Here is a 24,138-nt window from a genome sequence, read left to right on the forward strand (position 1 = left end):
GGGACTCTGCAGAAGATGGAGGATGAAGAAAAAGAAACGGGCAAAGAGGCAGAGATAAGAGTCTCTCCATGGTCATTATGCTCTATAAGAGCAGACATTAGCTGACCTGGGCAGGAACTGAGAGCTCTTCTCTCATTAGCGCAGCTCCCACAGGACGCCATTCACATCAGCTCTGCATACAGCAGCTCTATTGCATTACTACAATGCCAGTATGAGATAAACACCAGCACACTGCTGGATGCTGGGCAGTTCACTCAGATGTGCACTGATGGCACACTGTTATAAGACAAATTAGAAAATCTTAGATGTCATTCTTATCATTAATTCATTTAAAAAAAAAAATAAAGAATGAGAAAATAAGCATTTGTGACTTTCTTGTAAAAAAAAAAAAACAATAACATAAGAGAGAGGGGAAAAAAAACCTTCCCAGACAGTATAATAATACAAATAATAAAACAAAGAACGGACAACCAAAAAGAATATATGATAGAACACAGAACATAAAAAAGAGAAAGGGAAAAAAACAACAACAAAAAAACAACTCAAAACACACACCAAAACAGAACAAAGAAATAAAACTGAAAGGACAACAAAAAGTCCAAAACACAACACAAAGAGAGGAGAGAGAGAGAGAGAATAACAAACAGAAACAGGACAACAAATGTTCACAAGACAAAAAAAAAAAAAAACAGATCAAAAGAAATAAAAAACAAAACCGGACACCAAAAGGACTGGAGAAAAAAAAAAACCTCTTATAAATTTTATAGAAATACAAAAAATAAAAGGCAAAAATTCTAAAATAAAACATAATACTAAATAAACAATACTCATAATAACCCAATACACTAAAGCTTTATATATATATATAAAAAAACACTAATTATTTAAATAAAAATAAAATTAAACAGAAAAAAACAACATGAAAGATAAAAAAAGCAATGCTAAAAATATACATTGAAAATAAAAGTAAAGAAAATGCAAAAGAAAAAAAAGGAAGAAATAATACACAATACTAAATCTCTTTACAACAATAAAAATACATGCACTGGGTAGTCATAAAGAGAGACATCTGAACATTAAATAAATAGAATCAATTTTTATCACTTAATGCAAATGAGCAGCCCTTCAGCATTTTCATATATTTATTAAAAAAACATTAGGTCCATATGTCGCCCTCTAGTGGTGCCTGAAAACTGAAACCAGACTGTACAGGAATTTGAATCACTGTGCTAGGTAGGGTGTTATGATTGGTAGATAGGGAGTTGCTATGTCTGTAAAACAAAGGGTGTTGAATGAACTACAAAGTTTTCAGATCAAAGAAAAACAAATAGCTTCAAGAAACTTATTTGATATATTGTAATCTACACTGAAACATTGTAGATGCAATATATCACGGAAACATTGTCGCTTGACAGAAACATGCAGTGAAAAGGCTTAAATAAATTACTGCCAACAAACAGAACAGCTTAACAATCCCGCAGCCTTTTAATGAAAATAAACTCTTTTATACAATACAAAAAAGAAAGAAAAGGGACAAAAAAATAAATAAAGCGGTTCTACATGATAGATAGAACGTCTTAAACTGTTAAATTATCACAAATGCACACATTAGTGGAATGTATAATCAATCCTTGTCGTCTGTTAGAAAATGTTAAAATGAATCACTCGGTAAATTAATCAAGCTTATTGAATTATAAACTGAGGATTGGATACTGTTAAATTCTGAAAACTTTAGTGCAGCCAGTGGCAATGAAATGTTTGCACTTGTGTAAGAGTTACTTACACAAAGTGTATATTTATGGGGATAAATTACTAAACCATAAACCGAAGAAGTAAAATTCTTCATTGCTTGTGTGAACTAGTTGCTTGTAGCTTGCTAGCAATTGTAATTGTAGAGTTCAACTACATCAGACTTCATAATTTCAAATTCATGTGGTCAGAACACTGTAGGCCATATCTTCAAATGTTCCCTCATCATTTCCATTATCAATCCATAAACCAGAGTTGCATGTGATTTGGCCAAGAATACTTCTATCAGCAACACTTGTTATCCTAAAACTTCACTGGCGGCAGCAATATCCCTTAGATCTCTGTCAGATCGCAATGTCAGGAGAGCTACACATTTGAAACAGATCTGTATTTTCATACAGTCATGTTTAGTTTAGCAGGTCAAAACTGGAACAAAAGCAGCTTTTTTATTATTGATGTTTGACAAACCATGCCTGGATTTGTCACACGCATTGACGGAATTGCAGCGTTAAATCTTTTGTTATTTTTTATTAATGCTGTTTCTGTTCTTCTGCAAAAGGTGGCGCCATTTGCACACTTTTCTTCTGTTGTTTCTGTCTATCGGATGGTTCAGCGAGGTGGACTCTGCAGACTTCTTTGGATATGGGACCGCAAACAGTCTTAACCTGAAGAGGGCAGAGATATAATTCATCATCATCATCACTGTTCATTTTGATCCTCCCTGAATATGCTTAATTCAATTGTGGGATTCAGCAAAAATTTATTGATGAACAAAAAGATGAAGTGCTATGCAGACTATTAGATGGCAATGCTGACCTAAAATGAAAAATGCCATTCCCACATATCAGCCCTCAAATACATAAAATATGACCCTTTTTAGACCGTTTTTGAAGTAAAGGGTAAAGAAAATGGTACACAAAACTTTTTGAAACAACCAGTTCTTTATTTACCCTGAAAACAAGTACCCACTCAATGAAAGGTAATGAGTTTGCACCTATATGCATAAATTAAATCTGTGCTTTCAATTTGTTGATAATTATGAACAAGAATATTATATATAAAATAAAATAATGAAAGTGTGTTCAAGCGGCAGCAGAAAACAGTGTAAAGAAATACTCTTTGAGAAAAGCAGTCTTTATCAGCGGAAGTTAGCGGAAGCGTAAGTGTATTTACTCGTCTCAGTGTTTAGTGCAGTTGTCTTTGCTAGGTAACGCTTGTTTTGTTTACTGTGTGAGATGTGCTGATACTGTGTTTGGTCTCGTTCTGTATCGTGTCTCTCGTCAGGGTCTGTGCTTGCTTGGCCATTTGTTGTGGAAAAAATAAGGAAAGTGTGTCCAGCTGAATTATTTTAGTAATTTGTAAGACTGGTATATAAAAAAAGCATAGTTTACCATGGCAGCCGTTGATTACTGATAAACTACTGTTGTTTGATTGTATTATTTGTATTGTTATTTATTTTAATTTTAGTTAAATTATATCTGAATTTATGTATGTATGTATGTATGTATGTATGTATGTATGTATAGGTCTTTTATTTTTATTTGAGTTATTTTAATACTTCAACAAACTAAATGGAAATGAAATAATATACATATTGAATTTATAAATGTGTGTGTGTGTGTGTGTGTGTGTGGTTGTACATACACATTTGTAGTGTTTTTTTTTTGGTGTTTGGCTTAATGTTATGTTAGAATCATTATACTCTTTTGTCCTTTAATATTTTGAATTGGTTTTAGCTTTATTTATTTTTTTCATTTAAATATTAAGTTTGGAAATTTTGTTGTATGCATTTGTCATTTTAATTTAATTTCTTTTTTTTCTTTTTTTTAAATATGTATAGATAGTATTTTAGTTTAGTATTTTTAGCTTTTAGTTTTGATCTGTTTTTAGTTGTTTTGATACTACAATTGATTGCCTCTGTTGTACTCATTTGTAAGTCGCTTTGGATAAAAGCGTCTGCTAAATGACTAAATAATAATCAGGGCTCGACATTAAGCTTTGACATGAGTAAATCAATCATTCACTTGTCCAAGTAAAAAAGTAACTTGTCTGTTGTTTTTTTTTTTTTTTGTCACAAATGAAATTTATTTTAAAGCAGTCTCATCACTGCTTTATCATGTATTACTTTAATGAGCATATTTTTTTATATTTGCCTTAAATTTATTGCTGTTACACTTTTTAACTTTATGTAGGACAATATTTTTGATCAATACGTTAAGTTAGAATAAGACACTATATGGTTGTAACTATTCAAATGAAATCAGTATGAACAAACTCAATCCGTCCACTGCAGAGGAAACACAGAAAATGTGCCATTTAGATGTTTTTACTTGTTTAATGAAAAAGAATGAAGGTTCCATAAATTCATTTACTCCAAATTGCAAATGCATAAATAATGTTATTAAATTAATGTTTTACTTTTTTGACATACAAATATGAAATGTTGAAAAAAAATGCAATGATACTTTTAAATATTTTAAACCACCAGTAGGTGGTGACAAGTCACTGTATTAATGAGTGAATCATTAATTCAACCGATTCATTCAAACGGCTGATTCATTCAATAAATGAAGCACATAACCGTTTTTATAAATGGCTAACTGAATCATTGACTCATTCAAAAATGCAGAATCATTTAGTAACTAAAGACTGTTGTGTGTTGCTCCGAGATGCGCGATTGTTCTGCTGTGGCTTTGCTTAATCCATAATATGTCTAAAATGTAAGTCAGTTAATATTACTTGTTTATTTAACTAAAGTTGTATAAAATCAATATAACATTTGCAATCGAGCTGAAAGTTGGGAATGATCGTGTGATGTTGCATATATTATATATAATATTTATCTTTTTTCTACCGCATTATGTTTATTCATGTTTGTTTCTTTTTGTGCTGTTGCTCATAGTTTTGATTTCTCCGTGAGTCAGACCGGCTGCACAAGCCTCAACTGAGCGACCTTGAAATTGTCAATATATTATCCGTTATTAGTCACTGTTTCCACTAAAAGTTAAAAAAGTTAGTTATTGTTTGTTATTGAAATCTTAAACAGGTTACTTGTCCAATCGGGCAAGTAAAATTCTCTTTAACTTGCCCCCTTCACAAAATCCACTTGTCCTGGACAAGTAGACAAGCGTTAATGTCGAGCCCTGACAAAAAATAAAAAAATACTTGATTGAGATATATATATATATATATATATATATAAAATACATTTATTAATTAAAATTAAATACATGCTTTTTAATTTCACAACATATTAGAAGTGTTTTGTAAAAATATTGTTTTGTATTTTAACTCTGTCTGGTACCTGTGGTCACTGCTTGTCATCAGTCGTCTGCTCGACTCCTTTGGCTTGGTTGGTGTGCTTGACTTTTGAATTCTGTTGGCTTGGGAGCCCAGAGGGTCGGCCCCTTTTCCTCTGGGTGTGGGCCCCGGGGAAAGCTGCTGTCGGGCTTGAGTTGGGGGTGAAGGGCTCCGAGTTGGGTGGGGTTGATGGTGCAGGGGTGGGCTGGTGTGGTGATGAGGTGGGAGTGGACGCTTGACCTGCAGAAAACATGATGGTGCTTTAGCAAAAGTACTGTCCTGTCTAGAAGAAATATTGGTTTGGTTTTAGGGGTGAAGGGATGATTAGTTATTAAAAATAAGGGTGAAGTCTGCTTTATGCATTTATTTTCTTTAGCATTGTAAAGCTTTGTTTTGTGAGATCAGGGAGTGTAGTTACATTTTACTTTACATATAAAAACAAAGCATAGCTAAGAAATCTGAAAGCTGCACGGTGAATCCTGTTAGTATGATGGATGTGTCTTACTGGCAGTGCTGCTGCTAGCCTGAGAGTCATCCGACATGGGAGGCTCCGCCTCTTCCTGGATTGTAGGGACTGAGGCGAGCAAACCTGCCGAGAAAAGAGAGAAAGAGGATTTGTTGCAATATTTTTCCAAGTCAATCAAGATGTCATCTGCATACAACTGCATAAATATACTGATGTCGCATTACAAATAACCATTATCTCTTTGATGGACTGGGTTGTGAATTTACTGACATTATCTGTTAGTAAAATGCTGCAACTATTGATATCATTTAGGACACATTGAAACATTGTGTACCAAGACCTCTTTTAGCAATGCTCTGAGCAATGTTATTTAACATTATTCTAAAAACTGCAATCAATGCAACAGAAGGCTTGTTGCATTTATCAAGCCTCTAAGAATTACTCACAAGAACACTGCTAAGAATTGAAGTGTAAAGAAAATCTCAAAGCTGCGCTTAAAAGTTAGTTATCAAGCATCTCATTTGTAATATAAGTGAAGTGTAGTTTTTCTCTTATTGCATCATTTGCAATCAATTTTTAGCTATTACAGCCTCTGCACATGTAATATTTTCCATTTTGTGTAAGCAAGTTTGATCACTTCTCAGTGCAGTCTAACTACAAACTAACTACGATCTCCATCTGGGTCAAAAACAAACTGTATCATTACAGTACTTAGAGCTAATGGGTCAAAGAAATTTAGTGAGAAATGACTGTAAATTACTGTACTGTGAATTACTGCAACTGCTTAAATAACCCCTTATACAAGCACTCAGTATCAATAGAACGGTCTTTTAGTTGGTGACAAAATGCAGTAATCTCCCATTTCCTCCATAACAGGGTTGTAATAAACCTTATGTCATGATGGATGGGTACACTGTGTGTTACTCACTAAGGCCTCTGTAGTGTGACAGCTGCTGGTAAACTTGCTTCATCCGTTCGATGTTGAGCCGGCTGCTCTCGGCATGGTTGATCATAGGTTTAGGATAGTCCACACCCACAATGCAGTTGGCCGCTTTCTGCACTGATTCTGGAGCGTTCCATGGTTCGTAGATGTAGCGGTTAGGATAGTCTTTTAACTTCGGGATGTACCTCCTGTAAGTGAGAATATAAGAGTTTTATAACAGATGCAGATGATTGCAAAATAAATAAATATATATATATATATTTTTTATATTTACATGCATTTTTATTTGAAATTACTATATCAGTATTAAAGGCATTTAAATTTTTTTTAATATCTGTTATGGCATCTTGTTTGCACCACAACTTGATGCAGCTTGTTTTTTTTCCAAGGTTTTCTTCTGATATTCCTAATTTAGAAGTCTCCACAATGTTACAGCAGCTCTTTTGAATATGCACAGTGGAAAGGCCTGAACCTTTGGCGGTTTACATAAGCCTTTATGCAACACAAATCTACGAGACTCAAAATATATAACACCAGCCAGTGATGTAAGACATGCTTTGGTGTGGTTAAGGCCTGGTCTGTGTACCTTATGTAGTCTCCACTGGGATCAGTCCTGCGGCCGAAGCCCACAGGACAGTAACAGTGGAAAAACTGTTGGAAAAATGCACTGCAAGATAGCCACATCCAGCTGCCCGCATTCACGCTCCAGTCTGCATCCAACAACAACTCTTCAAACACCTGTGAGAAAGGGAGCGAGATTAAGAGAGGAAAAATGAATAAAAAAGGGAAGAAGGTGAAGTTGTGCCATCTTAATTACTTTCATTCCGCTTTCCCAGCTGATCCACAGGTCTCCACGAGTGAGGAAACAGGCTACGGCATGTCTGGCCAGGTGGTGGATCCAGCCTTCCTGTCTTAGCTGGGTCATGATGGCATCAATCCAAGGGAACCCTGTCCGACCTTCTGCCCATTTAGCCAGGGCCTCAGGATTGTGATCCCAGGGGATCTGCACGCAGATGGGGTTTCCCTCCATATGGTCAAAGTTGGGGTTGTTGGTGCCTGCCGTGTAGAAAAATTCTCGCCACAGCAGCTGGCCGAAGAGCGAGAGGGGTGGACTGGAGCTTCTTCGCAGCTGGACAAGTTCAAGAGGTCATGAAAACAGGTCACAAAACATTATTATACACCATCTCTTTTATAACAATACATCTATTTTCCGGTAATTAATTCTCATACAACAGCAACATTTTCATTCTCTTCTACAAAACATATGAACTATCTACCTATCATACTTTTTTTATGACTACTGAAGTTCCCATGTATTCATTTGCATCATTATCTGGACCAACTTATTCATTTTAATTAGTTTTGTCAATAAATTCATATTTTGATACTTGATCTCCTCAACTACTTTCAAGCATTTCAACATCAACTTCTAGATCAAAAAGACATTTAAGATCATAAGAAAAATACATTCAGTCAAGTGTGTCCAGAACTTTGGCTAGTAGTGTATATATCACTTTTTTGTGGTGTCCCCCATGGCTCGATTCTGGGACCCTTTATTATTCAACATAAATGCATCTACTGGCAAGGGTAAATATTTGATTTGAACATCAACTTTCATGATTTCTATACTGTCTACTAGGGGTGTAACGGTACGCAAACATCACGGTTCGGTACGTACCTCGGTTTTAAAGTCTTTTTTTTTTAACTTTTAAAGTTTAAAGTTTTTTTCCTAGTTGTAGTGATGTTCACACTCGCGTGATGCCTTTTGAAGACCTTAGGCCGGTGACACACTGGCATATTGCAACTGTCAAACAGTCTATTTTGCCGTCAATACTGTTGACGGTGTCCTTTATCAGTAGGCTTTATATTTATGCTCAACATGAAGTATAGATATTGTTGTCGGGAAGACAAGATCCTGGTCTGTCGGCGGTCTCCCTCGATGTCACCTACAGTAGCAGCAGTGCGCCAGCACCGTGTCAGGCACGATTCTGGTGTGTAAAGACACAGAAAACGCGAAGCAGCCGTCACGCAACTGACACGCATCAGAAACGCCACACTCACGCCACGCAGCCAGTGTGTCACCGGCCTTAGAATCAGCTGCAGGGCAGGATTTGCGCTGAACGCGGAGACTTCTGCCACTTAATATGTTCGTTTGGAAACACAAAAATGTACCTATGTTCCACACACAAAATATTGCATTCAGTCATTCAGTACACACGTGCACCGTACTGAAGGCCCTGTATCGAAACGGTCCGGTACGAATACACGTACCGTTACACCCCTACTGTCTACCCTTGAATATTAATTACAAACAATGCCATAAAATAACAATGACTTACCTTCATATAAAGTTCCCACAGATTGTAGTAAAACACGCGACATGAAAGACAGCCGAATCGTAGGTATGGACTAAGTCCAGTTGGGCTTGCGAACAGTGATTGAGCGGTTATTCTAGGCCTCTCGAAATTTGCTACCAAGGCCTGCATCAAAATAAATATAAAATCAAATTAAAACAAATATAAAAAAATCATAAAAATGTAAAATAATTTTTTACAGGTATAACCATCATTCATTACTATTTTCTGTAAATGTAAAAATACAACTGCATTTCTAGTAAATAATTGAGAAGTCAACAGAATTAAGAAGTCAATAGTCAATTAAAATGTATAACTTCACCATGTCTCACCTTTCTGTCTAAGTGTTTATTTAATCTTTCCAGGGCTTCTGTCTCACCACCCTTCCATACATGTGAGCTGTCACCATGTGTCTTAAAACCCAGCTCCTCGAGAGAGGGTACGCCATAACGTTCATCATGATTTTCCGAGATCTTTGTCTGACACCTGGCCATCTGTTCTTGACTGATAGTTGGCAATGGTTTCCTAGGAAGTTCGAGTCTGTTCACAATGGCTTGAAATCTCTTGAAAGTGAGAGGGGGGCTGTGGTTGTTCATTTCTATGATCCTGAGAGAAAAGCAAAAACACGTTTCAGATTACACTGCCTAAAAGCAGCTATTTTCACTCCAAGGTTGAATATTAATAGAACTCAGAAGGAGAAATGTCTGCTTTAAACCAGTTTGGTTTGATCTTGTTGACCGATTGTGTTCAGAGTGTTTTAGTGTAGATAATAAATAATTTTCAAAAGGCATCAAGTTCATTTCCGGTAAAAGTTTGAGCGAATTGATAGGGCTGTCAGAGACCCAATATGTTTTATGTATGTGGATCAAACAACAACAACAACATTTAGTAAATAATACATGCATTTTCTTCAAGGGCATGAACATACCTTGCACATTACACTACTGTTAGAATATATGGGGCCAATAAGTTTTTTTTTTTTTAAGGAATATATTTATTGAGCAAGGTCATTTTTAATATTACAAATGCTGTTCTTTTCAAAGAATCCTGAAAATCAATGTATCATGGGTTTCACTTAAATATTAAGCAACACAACTGTCTTCCTTATTATTAATAATAAATGTTTCTTGAGCATCAAATCAGCACACTGGAATGATTTTTGAAGGATCACGTGACACTGAAGACCAGAAATTCAGCTTTGCCACCACCGGAATACATTTTAATTATTAAAATACATTTTTAAATATATTCAAAAAGAACACAGTTATTTCAATTTGTAATAATATTTCACAACACTGCAGTTTTACTGTTTTTTTTTTTTTATAAAAAAATGTTTTAAATCAGATAAATGCAGCCTTGTTTGAGTATAAAAGACTTTCAAAAATAACAAACTTTTAAACGGTAGTGTAAATTAAATAACCGATTTATTTAATTATTAAAAATTAAATATTAGCCTATGTGGTGGAATCAGTACAAATCTGAACTACTGAAAAAAAAAAAAAAAAAAAAAAAAAACGCCTTGTTGCCCTGATTGACATCAATACAACCTTGTTTGATTATAGGACACTTCTAAGACATTCTATCACACCGTTCTGTAATAGGTTTCCTGGTAAAAAGCCCAATTTTATTCTCAAAGAAACAAGGTCATTAAAGTAAAGTCATATTCGATTAGCTAGGAAAGTAGTTAGGGAAAGGTGACATTTCCCCACATTCTCCAAATGCAAGCACATATGCCTGTCTGCGGCTGAGGGACTCAAAGAGAGGAACTAATAGTCTCAGTGGCTCCTCTAAGAGAGAAACAGCTTTAACACATTAACAGCCTGTCCCTTATTTATAATTCTGATCTTATACAACTCCTGACTATATCCGTCAGGGATGGAGCCCCTGCCATTGGCTGGTTTTCTCGGCACGGTACGGAATCAGAGGCACCCGCGTGCTTGTTAGGAAAAGCCTGGTGCTCGGCTCGCACATGTTTGCAGTGGTGACTTGCATGCTGAGCTATTTCACCCTCCCACCCACAGCACATGTTCCACAGTGTGACCGCCAGAGCCACTTTCCACCATCAGATGGCAACAGCGAGTCTCATATCATCCAGGAGAGCGACAGACGTCATATGCACACCCGCACATGCATTCACACACGCTTATGCTTGCAAGCTCATTCTCTTCCCCTATGAATGAGACGTAGAGTCTGGGCGTATCACCAACATCCATCCTATTTATGTAACCTATGCAAAAGGCCACTTGTTTTACATTACACGTCAGGAGTAGTGGTGTATGCAAGACGATCTGAGAAGGGCAGAGTCATTCTCCTGTTTGGTAATACTCTCAGGAAAGACATGAGATAGAGAATGCAAGTTGCACACAAACAAAAGTGCAAGCCTGGGTCACCGTACTGCATTGTTCATTGTTATGTCACATTATGCTAAAAGTGCTGGCAAAGTTTACGGAGGAATCTAGTCAATGATTAGGGAATGTTGCCCTATGACTGCACTAACAAGGAGGTTTTTCTCTCTGGCCCAGTAATTCAGATTTGTACCTGCCCTACTGACAACATTTTTTTTTTTTCACTGTCCCTTATACAACTTTTTGTTGTTGTTGTAAACTTTGTTAGTAAATTGTATAAGTTTTTATATTTCATTAGTGTTAAAGGTTTTTCTAAACTATTTGCCAACCCCCACCCCCCCCCCCAAAAACATATTTCAAAAATATGAAATATATGCGTAATTCATCTTTATATTAACATTTTGTATTACATTTACACCTTGAAAATTTTCAGATATTGAGAAATAATACTACTATGTAACTCCATGAAATCTATACATTTTATAAAAACAGGTTTTTATATTAATAAATTACTAATACTTTACTTATAACCTCACAAGTACGGATGTCAATCAGACACATGACCATGATTGAGATTGGTTTCCACTGATAGTAAAATGAGCAAAGCAAAAGATTCATGCATATTTCAGTAATAATATCAATACAGAAAAAAAGAGCCAACAGCACACACAATGTGTTGCCTACCTAGCCTGATGGGCGAAAGGTGCATGAGTAATGAACAAAATATAATAATCAAATAATAACTGTCATATCAGGAAGTGGTAATGAATTTTAGATTAGTTTCTCTAATAATGCTTATATAACGCCTGGTCATTAACGGTCTAAATTGGCATGCAAACGTTTGAGAAAATGAGAAACTTTGGTGCCGTGTCAAACCCATTGCCACATTTATCTCAAAAGACTGAAAAACGTATTCTCTATGAAGGCCATTGAGACCTGAGTGAGTTTGGAGTGTCATGTGATAAAGTGTCTCTCAATGTTCGATGAGAGCACTCGTTTAGCTACACTTGTGAGGGGCACATTTCTGAAAATGTGATGTGATAAAATAATAAATTGGTAATTCTAAATATTACAATATTTTTAAATACCATAGTCTTAAGCTTATCAGAACTCAGAATGCTTTAAGAATGTAATTATGCACCAAAATTACATACAGATTAAAGAGGGCGATAAAACTATACACCAAATAAATCACTGTAAAATATCTGTATATGTTTTGTGACATTGACATCAATGTAATCTCACCATGTCTCTGCTGATTCCTGATTTATGTAAACTACTGTTCAAAATCATATTTTATTTTTTAAAGAAATTTATATTTATTCAAGCAAATGATCAAAAGTGATGAAGACATTTATAATGTTAACAAAGATTCCTATTCTAAATAAATTCTGTTCTTTTGAACGTTCTATTCATCTAATAATCCTGAACAAAACATATTAGTTTCCACAAGAATATTAATCAGCACAATGATTTTCAACATCGATAATAATAATAAATGTTTCTTGAGCATCAAATCAGCATATCAAAATGATTTCTGAAGGAACATGTGACCCCGAAGACTGGAGTAATGATGCTGAAAATGCAGATTTCCCATCACGGGAATATATATAATAAATATCATTATTTTAATTTGTAATAATATATCACAACATTAAAATGTTACTGTACTTTTGATCAAACAAATTCAGCATTGGAGAGCATAAGAGACTTCTTTCAAAATTATTTCAAACAGTACTGACCCCAAATGGTAGCGAACAATTATAAAAAACTCTTAAAATACTTATGAATGCTCATGACTAGTAAAACAAGCTCATATAAATATTGTTAATACATTACCTGTCAAATATTGACATGCTTGAGTTAATGTAATACAGACAGTTTTATAGACAAATAAACTGCATCTATAAATTAATTTCTCTACAAAATCATAGAAACTTTTATTGCATCTGTGATTGTGTGTGTGAATTTTCCATGAGACATGTGTGTGAGTTCAATTCATCACCCACCTGTCTGGACTGTAGAGTGTGTGAGTGTTTCGTACCGCGGTTTCCACACCGTATTCCTGCGCCATTTTAATGATGGCTGCATCTCTTTCTTTGCCATAAGGCTCAGAGTCATATTCAAATGTGAGACGTGTGACATTCCACTCCTGAAAGAGACGAGAGATCAGATATATGTTAAAGAATGATACAAATATTAAAACTAACTAGAACAACTTTACCCCTTATTTCTGACAATGTAAAAAACAGTACATAAAAAAAACTATTACGTAAAAGTGAAGGCAAATTCTTGGGAGTTATCATCATTGACAAAATGCTGCTTCTGACAGCAAGCACATCTGGTGATATGGTAATTTAGTGATATATTACCAAAAAAGGCCTGATAAGGAAAACCAATAATAATCATTTCAAAATCCTTTCACATATCGCTCGGGTAATTGACACAAAAATGGACGCTGTGCCACTGTTCAGAAGAAGTGCACTGTAGGTGGACTCTGTGACTTCTTGGTTATAGACCCTTTGCAAACACGTGACCACGACCACGTGACGACGCCATGCTGGACGGCAAAATCACTGGACGCGCAGGCTGAGCAGTAGTAGACGAGCGGGAAATTTGAATAGTTTTAAACAGATTAAAATAGATAACGTTAACATTACCACTAAACTTCATGGCTTCTTCTATTGAAGAAGTTGTAGTGCCGTTATCGGTCGAGGTAGGGCATCTGGTAGGTGCTCACAAAGAGCGATATTTGGAGAAGTTGGAGATAGCAGGTTTGGATACAGACCCTTACCTTCTTCATCCCTCGGTTTTCACGGACCTCGTTAAATCGCCGAGTCTGCCTGACTTCGGCCCACACGATTTGTACCACTATGTGGTAAACGGGGTATCCCCATACACTGGTGCTGATCTCAAAGCTTTTAAAAGTCTGGATGCTTACCAGTTCTTCGTAGCTGGCTGGGTTATAGCTACGCGATGCTACGCTAACGGCGGGGGGAGGTACCTCATAATGGCAAAGGTAAGACATCGATCTATGGTTTATTTTGTATTATTACATGGCTTAGTTGAATTCTAATGTAGAATGCAGTCTGTTATTTCTTGATAAATATTTATATAACACGTAGCCTATGATTTTAGAGTACATGGTCGGCCGTGGCTTTTTAATGGATGCCTGGACGCATCCCAGCTCTGGGAAGTGCAGTCATTAATTATCGATCACACGTTAATCCATGCAGACAGTAAATCACGGTGTGTCTGTGATCCGTAGTAACCACATATAATTGTAACATCTAGACATCTTCTTATCTGTGATTATATTCGCAGTAGCCTATGTTAAGATTCTACCAGTTAATCACAGCAAAGTATTCACAATGTGCATTTATTGTGTTACTGCAGCATTAAACAATAACATCACAATAACATTCATGTAAAAATAATGTATCTATGCCACTTTCTGTATTTGTAGGTGCATCATAGCCAGTAAACCACGGAGTGTCTGTGATCAGTAGCCACACATAATTTTTACATCTAGCCATCATCTCATCTGTGATTATATTCGCTGTAGCCTATGTTAAGATTTGACTATCACAGTGATTAAGATGTATTCACAAGGGGCATTTATGGTGTCACTGCAGCAGTAAATAATAACATCACAATAACATTCATGTAAGAATAATGTATTTATGCGACTTTCTGTAATTGTAGGTGCATCACAGTCAGTCACTGTCTGAAACCCAACTACAACCATGGGTATCTTTGAAGAAGGATGGGACAATCTTGTGCGGCCACTGTACATGTAAAGCGGGCCTGGGAGAGGTGTGCTCCCACGTGACAGCTCTGCTATACGCAATAGACTCTGCTGTTAAACATCTGGAAGACAAAAGCTGCACTGATGGGCCCAGACAGTGGGGACTTCCTCCTTTGAAAGCGGGCAAGGCTTTGTACGAAGAGGGATCAGGAATTGATTTCTCACATCCTGCCAAAAAGCGTTGTGGTGTAAACAACCAAAGCCATTCAGGTTGTCCATCTGTGAAAAAAGTGGGTGTGTCTGCAGCAGCTATAGAACAATTCTACAAGGCTCTGGATAATGCAACTCCAAACCCTTCAGAGAAGAGTGGTATCCTACGCATATTGCCACACTACTGTAAACAGTTTCAACCAAAAGTGGTGTCTCTGGGTCTACCACAGCCCCTGACTGAGTTATACAGTGCTCAGAACCAGAAGCTGTCTGCCTCGGACCTTGAGAAAAAATGTGATGCGGTATTCAATGATATGGAAGTCACACCAGAGCAGGTATAGTCATCCCTCTTAATCTCATATGACTAAAATGTGCTTTAAGGTGTCATGTCATTAATTTCATCTTCTATAATTTACAATGTTGTAGGCAGTAAAAGTTGAGGAAGAGACACGACAACAGGGAAAGTCAAGGCTATGGTTTGACATGAGGGCTGTTAGGGTGACAGCATCTAGGTTCAAGTCAGCTGCAAGGACAGACCCTACAAATCCTTCCAAATCCCTAATTAGGCAGATCTGTTACCCTGACCTATGCAGATTTTCAACAGTTGCAACCAGGCATGTGTGACATAATGACATAAACATACAGTTACTGTTTTTAATTTCACCATAGTGTAAGTGAGTAAAGAAATTAGATGTTCTTTGAACTTATGTTTCAACTATGGAAATGTATGCAATACATGTTGTGTTCTAATGTAGAGGGCCCCTGCTCACAAAAACATCAAAGAAACAAAAACAAGACAAAGAAATGCATTTATCATTGGAATATTTATTATAGTCAGTATTACAAATTATCAACATTAAATTACAAACATGATGACAGATTACATCCCTCAATCTCTTTGAGTGCCCTTATCTATTTTTAATCCCAGGTGTATGGTGTAGGTCCTTTGCCTATTTATTCCTAATGTTCCTTTTAAATGGTTCCTGTTATATTTAATTTACACCTTTTTAAACTACTCTGTGATATCTGTGATAGAATATGATACAAGAGAATATTATGTGCTATTAAGATTAGGCCAATTTTGGGTACTGACATCTATAGTACTTATAGTTCTTAGGGAAATGAGAGAACAAATCCAATGAAAAGGACACTCAAAGAGCTACGATGACTTAAAGGAATAGTTCACTTTAAAATGAAAATTCTGTCATCATATACTCACTCTCATGTTGTTTCAAACCTGCATGAATTTCTTTCTTCTGCTGAACAGAAAGGAAGATATTTAGAAGATTATCAGTAACCAGACAGTTTTTGGATCCCATTGACTTCCATAGTATATTTTTTTCTACTATGGAAGTCAATGGGACCCAGAAACTGTCTGGTTACTGACATTCTTCTAAATATCTTCCTTTCTGTTCAGCAGAAGAAAGAAATTCATACAGGTTTGAAACAATATGAGGGTGAGTATATGAAAATTATCATTTTAAAGTGAACTATTCCTTTAATAACATTATTTTTCTCATTTTCAGATGGGGATGTGAACATGAACAAAAAGCCAGAGAGACATATGAGGCTTACGCTGCACAACATCATCAGGACCTAAGTGTTCGTGATGCCGGTCTCCATATTGATACCTCCCGTCCCTACCTTGGAGCATCTCCAGATGCCTTGCTGTCCTGCTCCTGCTGTGGCGATGGTATTTTGGAAATCAAATGCCCACACTGTGCCAAAGACACCGGAGTCCTCAGTGCCACTGAAAAGAAACATTTCTGCATTGAGAACACAGATGGTACACATGCACTTAACAGAGATCATCAATACCACTACCAGGTGCAAGCCCAGTTGTTTGTGACGAAGCGGAAGTTTTGTGACTTCATGGTGTGGTCTACATCCGATTTTTTTATACAGAGAATTTTGCCTGATGCTGACTTTTTTACAGAAGCAGTGCAGAATGTTGAGGCCTTCTATAGGTCAGCCATTTTATCTGAGTTATTGGCCAAGACATATACATGCCCAGATAGACTGCTGTCAGACAAAACACAGTCCACAGACTCATGAAGTGAATTACTAGAATTGTTGGGTCTTTGTAAATTATAGTGTGGTCTAGACCTACTCCATTTGTAATGTTTTTCTTTTAATTTCTTATGATGTGATACTATAAATAAAATGTAATTGAATTATTAGTAAGATTTGCCAGTGTGTAATTCTACATACATTTAATATCCTTTTATAAAGTACAACAGCATAGTCAAAAGTTTGAGGGCTGGTTTATTTTACAAAAACATCTTTCAACACGTTTATAAAAGCCAACCTAAATTACATAATGTACACTCATATACAACTTTTATAACGTTTGTCCTGCATGTTTCAATTTAATACAAAGTGTGAATGTGTTAAGGGAACTGACACATGACAATTTTAAGAGGTTTATAAAACAGTAGAGTGATACAGTAGCCACTGTAGTGTACACACCATCTTACATTACGCAGCCACTAGCCTGGCATAACTTCAATAATAGTATACAATAGATGGTCTTAAAAGAGCTCTCATCCACAAATATGGGTTCTATGCAACTACTAACTAATAACTCTGTTACATTTCAGCTGATTTTAATGGATAAGTAAACAATTGATTGTTAAAGGGATACTCCACTTTATAATGAAAATTCTGTCACCATATAAGTTGCCCTAACGTTGTTTCAATCCTTTATGAATTTGTTCAACTATTTACACTTGAAATTGTAATTCAAATAAATGTGTTTAACTTTGAAACTTCTCTGTTAAAGAATAACAGTTTTTTTAGCTAATCAATTGGCACCACTGAGGGGCACAGATTCGTCAGGGCACAAGCCACTCTGACTATTTTGTCAAGAGAGGTGAACTCTTCTTCTTCTGACGACTTAATCAGAAGACTAATGGGCACAGGTCCATGCAACATCCTGTACTTGGATCGTGCTTGACCAATTACCCTCTCAACATGTATGCGGACTGCTGCAAGTTTTCTGGAATCTTCCAGTTCAACAGCGCCCAGCTGTTTTTTTCCCCCGTGTAAAGGCAGGAGTTTCAACCCTTACACAGTACAAGCCAACTTGTTCCTGAATCCTAAAGCCACGGTCTGCTAGGATCAAGTCTCCAGGTAGGAGATTATCCAAAAACCCACTGTTTGCTGTAATGTGAGCATCAGTTGACCGCCCACCCCAGCCCTTGGAGATGAAGGAGATTATCCCTTGTGGAGTTATACCTATTAGGTATTTTATGGTGTTGTGCGATTTATACTGAGAGTATGTCTGGGCCCTTGCCTTCAAATCTTTAGGTCTGTCAATGGTAATTTCAAAACAGTCTATTACTGACATGCAATGCTTGAAAGACTTTCTGAAACACATTGGCAGAGATGTTTGGACATCATTTCTGTCAGGCCATACCACACACAGAGGTACTAAGTTGTCATTTAGTATATTAATGACATTTGTAAACACTCTTGAAATTGTAGACATATGAACACCAAACAGATATGACAAAAAAGCAATCGGAAGGTTAAGCCTGATCCTCATTAATGTCAACAGTAGCTGGTGGAAGATGGTGATGTTTGCCGTATCCTTAAGTAATGGAGTTACCAGATCAATCATTGCCATAAACACTTTATAGTTGGGCAGTCCTGTAAATGTTTTAAGTTTGTCACTGTTTTCAAAAGTGCTCTGTTCCAGATCTGAGGGCTTCAGCTTCTCCTTCAGAGCAAATGTATCACCCCGGAGTTGCTGACACTCAAATTCAAGAGACTCAATGTAGTCTGAAGTGAGGTTGGTTTGGCACATTGCATCACATTTGCCACTAGTTTCACTAACACTAGCCTCTTCTACAATCGCCTCTTCTACAATCTCCTCTTCAACCTCACATAACACATTCATCTCAGCTGACAGATTGAGGAGTGCCCTGGCAGCTTCACGTTTGGACGACGCCTGACGCTTTTTTTTCTTCATTGCCTCTCTGACCTCATACTTCCCTAGACTTCCCAGGGCTCGCCGCTTCTCAGGGGACTTTGTGTGCGCAAACACTGACGGCACATAATCAGGGGATAAAGGGTCATCACTCTTCTGTCCTGATAAAACAAATCATCTGCCTGAGTACCACCAAGAGGGAGCTTAGAACCATGGTCCCAGCCTATAACTATCCTCCTGAAACATCATCCATTTTCTATTTGTAAAGTAAATTGCAAAAACAACCTCTGGATGGGAAAAGGGTAATTTACAATCACTTTGAATGCAGCATGAGGTCTGCTCTGTGTTGTTTTTTCAACTTGAGGGTAAGTATATGATGACAGAATTTTCATTTTAAAGTGAACTATCCCTTTAAATAGCCTCACATGTGTCAATGTTTACATTGCGTCTAACGTAAATTTATGAGCATCAGAGAAGCATAGACATTTAAGTGGCACCAAAATCTGCTATTCCTGACATTAAGCTAACGTTAGCTACCTTTGTGAATGGGTAGCAGTAACGTTAACGTTAGACTGCACAGCCCTATCACACTAGCTGGCACTTGCTCATTACATAGCTAACTTAGGTTACTCATGTTACAAATGACAATTTGACTGGGTCTCCATCTGGACAAGGATGGCGATATGGTATTACACAAATTAAGTAAACGTAACTGGGAAATACATGAACCTTACCTTGTAAAAAATGCTCGCTGCAAATCCTGGAGTACTTGGAGGGCTGCCAGTCCTTTCGGCTGATAGCAGCAACCCATCGCTGCCTTCTCTCCCCATCAAATGGTATTCGATAAAAAGATATATTGGCTTTACCCTGTCTATTAGCACAGCCCACGGCACAACACGAAATAACCATTTTACAACTAGAACTAACTCAAACACGAACTCATTTGGCTTGCCGTCCGTCTACAGAATAGCTCTTCCGCCGTCCGTCATGGCGTTCAGAATTCGCGCGAGTAGAGCGTGACGTCACGTGCAAAGGGTCTATACAAGTGCACTTTGAAGGGCTGGTGTGCTGGTCCCCTCACCACTTGCATGACAGCACTATTAACCTGCCAAAGGGTTCGTACAAGCCACTTGTCTGACGCATTTGCCGTGCTTGAGAGAGAGAAGACTGCTCCGACTGCATGAAAATGAGATCTTTTGTAACAAACTACTCTAAAAACGCTGGTGTAAATCGTTTAGGAGTCAGGACTCAGATGTTTAGCTGAACACGAAATTACTGGAGAAAAGTAGAAAAAAAAAAAAATCACTACAGAACTTCAATCATCTGAGACTTGAAGATTTTATTCACTTCCATTACATTGATTTGTGAAATTGGATTTTAACACTAAACGGAGTTTAAAAAAAATACAGAAAATATAAATATTTACTCTCCAGAATATTACAAGAATTATGCATATTGTTAATTACATATTAGAACATATACACCATTATTTAAAGGTGTGGTCATTTTTTTTTAATTCATTCATTTCATTCAGCGAGATGCATTAAACGGATCAATATGACTGTAAAAATCGAAATATTTATATTTGAAACAAATGCTATTCTTTCAAGCTTTCTATTCACCAAAGAATCCTGAAACAACATCCTTGTGAAACAACACAAGGTTTGTCATCCTGCATGGAGACCATCTCTAAACATTTTGTGATTAATTATTCTTTTCATTATAGAACAAAAACTACTTAAGCTAAGATTTCCACCAACATCATCCTTGTCAGACTACATGCTTTGTCCGGTACCGAATGGGCAACATTGGAAGCTGAACATCATTAGGATGTATCTACTACCTTGGAGATGTTTCTTCCGCTGATACTGTGTTGGACCAGCGATCACAACACCCACGGCTTCCTCTACACTAGTCTTCCCAGCAGACCAGATCAGATCAGGATTGCCAGGTTTTCAAAATAAAACCTGCCCAATTCCTTCTTAAAACTAGCCCAACCGCGTTTCGTTCTGTTTCCTTTCGTCAAAAATACACGTTTTTTGGTCAGCTTCCCTTGGTAAAATTATCTTTTTTTTTTTAACCCTGATCTGAACGCACATGCTGGAGATATACTACTAATCACAGGAGCGCCTTTACTGATGAGATGCACATGAAAATCACATTGCATTTTTTGCACAGCACTACAACTAACGATAACTGACCACTAACATCACTGTTGATGCATTAAAAATGAGCTAATGTTAAAATAAGCTCAGTTAAATCCACTAACCATAGTAAACACATTAACATACCAAGAAACTAGGGCTGCACGATAAATCGCATGCGATATTTAATGCGCATCTTTTCAGTAAAGCCATCAGCAGTAAATCTCTACACATGCCTGACTTATGCGCATTAAATATCGAATGCAATTTATTGTGCAGCCATACGAAAAATTCAGCATTGCTTTGTTCACCAGTATATACTCGGACCTGATAGAAACTCTCCATGCTTCAAGTTGGCAGACATAACTGTTTAGATTTTAAGAAGCCAAAGTGAGACTAAAAGACAAATATCCTGAGAGAAATACAGACCTTGAAGAGTCTCGGGAAGACATCCGTTGGCTGTCCTCGCACCACAAAAAGCCTTGAATTCAGTTTCCTCAAACTTGTGTCCAAATCTTCTAACGATTCCAGTAAAAATCTAACAGAGAGAAAATGTCAAACGTTATATTTACAAAAGTTAATATCAATATTCCATGACCTTGTAAGTAGTGCTAAATTTTTGAAGTTATTACAATCTAGCAATAGTTACCTATAGTTATTTCTCATTAAGGAAGTGTTATTTGTATTATTTTATAATTATGTATATGCTTTTCTGTCAACATACAAGATAAAATCAATTTATATATTTTAAGTAAAAATGCAAATGATTTTCAGCAAATTGCAATATTATTAGCACCTTGCACTGATCACCCAGATCTCTATTGGTTATTATTGATTCAGGTTTCACTGGAAAATTCTATCTGGCCACCAAAATACTATCTAACCATTCTTCCTCCTTTAAAATAGGTAGGAGTGAATAGAATCTGTGGTTTAACTAATGTATTGTCCTTGTTTGTTCTCTGATGATCTGCTGACTGTTCTGAGAGGTAAAATGGAGCAAATTAATTACAAATGTGTAAAATACTCTACAAGAGCCTAATTGAAACACACTGATTAAGTAAGGTTAATATTTGTATGTATCAGGCTAAAACTCATGCCCGAAAATAACTGAAAAGAAAAAAAATTAATTAAAAACACAACCGATCTGCCATTTGTAAGGAAAACGAGAATGATGCTTAAGGACACTTCGCGATAGATTTGTACATACATTTTAATAAAGATTTGAAAGACCTTTTCGGACATAAACGATTTGGTGTTTTTTAACGATGGTTAAGTGAATGATTCAAATGATTCATTTATAAAAACATTGCTCGTCGCCACGTCGCCACCTACTGGAGTTCCTGAAAGAGGCATTGAAAAACCCTGTGGAATTGATTCAGAAGATTCGAGTCACTGGGATGAATCAAACCCCCTAAGAAGAATCTTTTAACTAAAAAGTATTTTATAAACTCTTATTGTCTGATTCAGCATGAACCAGGTTTAAAGCAATAAACTTATATACGTTTGTTTTCATAATTACATAAGCAGAAATTTATGTTTACAGACTCAAACTAATCGTCAATAAAAAGATTCAAAAGTCTGACGGGGTTTTGACAGGTTATACGACAATGCTCTGGTATGCATTCCATTCAAATATTTTTAGCACTGGGTTATTCATTCATTCACAGAATTCACACACATCATGCTTAGTAGACAGCACACGCGAACATCACGTGACTCGCGCGATTGACTTTATAAAAACGTAGGCTACGCGTAAAAGGATTCTAAATTGTCTCCAGACTGTGTGCGTTTGACTTCAACGACAGAAATGACGCAATAATGAAATTGGTAATTTTAGCTGTTATATAAAACCAAAGTGGGCGTGAGCAAACAGACTAGCCCATTATCTTCTATATATATCATTGGTCTGAACGCTGTAGCAACAATTTTACACATTTCATGCAATTAACAATTCATTAATTCAGCGCGTTTAAAACAAATAGAAATAACATAACGTTACTACATTGGACTTCTAGATGAAGTGTCCAGCTGACTTGTAAAGTTCGTTCGGGCCCCTGACGCGAGTCAATATTTTACGCTGTTTATAACATATATGGGTAATAGAATGTCATGCTTGTGCTTAAAAAAAGATATCTGCACAAGTATCACCAGCTGCATGCACACAGAGTCTGCGTGTGTCAGGGCTAAAACATAGCGGCTGAGCAAAAGAGCTGCGTAGTTATGCGCCACCATATATACACTTAACAATTAACAGTTACACCAAACTTCCCAACGTACGCCTGTTTATATATATATATATATATATATATATATATATATATATATATATATAAAACTAAAAAAAAAGGCACGAACCTCCATCTGTTAACTCCCACGTTGGCCGAGCCTGCAAACCACGGGTCCAAAATATAAACACACCGTACAGTATCCGCGCCATTGAGGGCTTCCTGCAAAGCAGGATTATCATGAAGTCGCAGCCCTTTGCGAAACCAATGTACGGAATTCACCACCATAGTTGCACTTTATTCCATCCTAAAGGTTGAGTGAAGTCGATGGTGGTCCAAACGCGTAAACAATCCCCGGTTTCAGCCGTTCAGGAGCCACATTACGCCTCTGTGAAGTTTGAGATGAGGAGCAGCCGCCGTAGACGCTCTCGTCTCTTCCATTGGGCAGCACAACGACACGTGTACGGTTTACCAGAAAGAGTGACTTGGGTTTACAAACCGCTATTGGTCCAGCCCCACGGTGGAAGTCCAGCCCCGTCACGTTTCTCTGGTGTGTTGTTCGCCGTGTTTGTGGGAAATAATCGCCAAATTATGACATCAGGATCATGCAACTGGTAAAACACGTAAGGCGCGCGCGTACATGTTCTTGGTTATAGACGGCCAGTCTTTGTTAAATATATGCACTAGTATATAGTATAACACGAGAGGACATGACGGAAATGG

The 24,138-nt window shown here is 36.9% G+C and overlaps 1 protein-coding gene across 1 annotated transcript; it reads right to left on the reverse strand.

Annotated features, from left to right (window-relative positions):
- Positions 1–1,328: 1,328 nt before the first annotated feature.
- LOC132124569 (cryptochrome-2-like) lies at positions 1,329–23,932 on the reverse strand. The gene is made up of 11 exons (XM_059535638.1): positions 23,546–23,932; positions 21,620–21,728; positions 13,167–13,309; positions 9,145–9,418; positions 8,798–8,938; positions 7,276–7,587; positions 7,045–7,196; positions 6,444–6,646; positions 5,555–5,638; positions 5,042–5,289; positions 1,329–2,414 (listed from the first exon to the last, which is right to left on the reverse strand). The coding sequence occupies exons 1-10, from the start codon at positions 23,701–23,703 to the stop codon at positions 5,060–5,062; spliced, it is 1,806 nt and encodes a 601-aa protein (XP_059391621.1). The 5' UTR covers positions 23,704–23,932; the 3' UTR covers positions 1,329–2,414; positions 5,042–5,059.
- Positions 23,933–24,138: the final 206 nt, after the last annotated feature.

This window comes from Carassius carassius, chromosome 43 (assembly GCF_963082965.1).
Source record: "Carassius carassius chromosome 43, fCarCar2.1, whole genome shotgun sequence".
Lineage (NCBI taxonomy): Eukaryota > Metazoa > Chordata > Actinopteri > Cypriniformes > Cyprinidae > Carassius > Carassius carassius.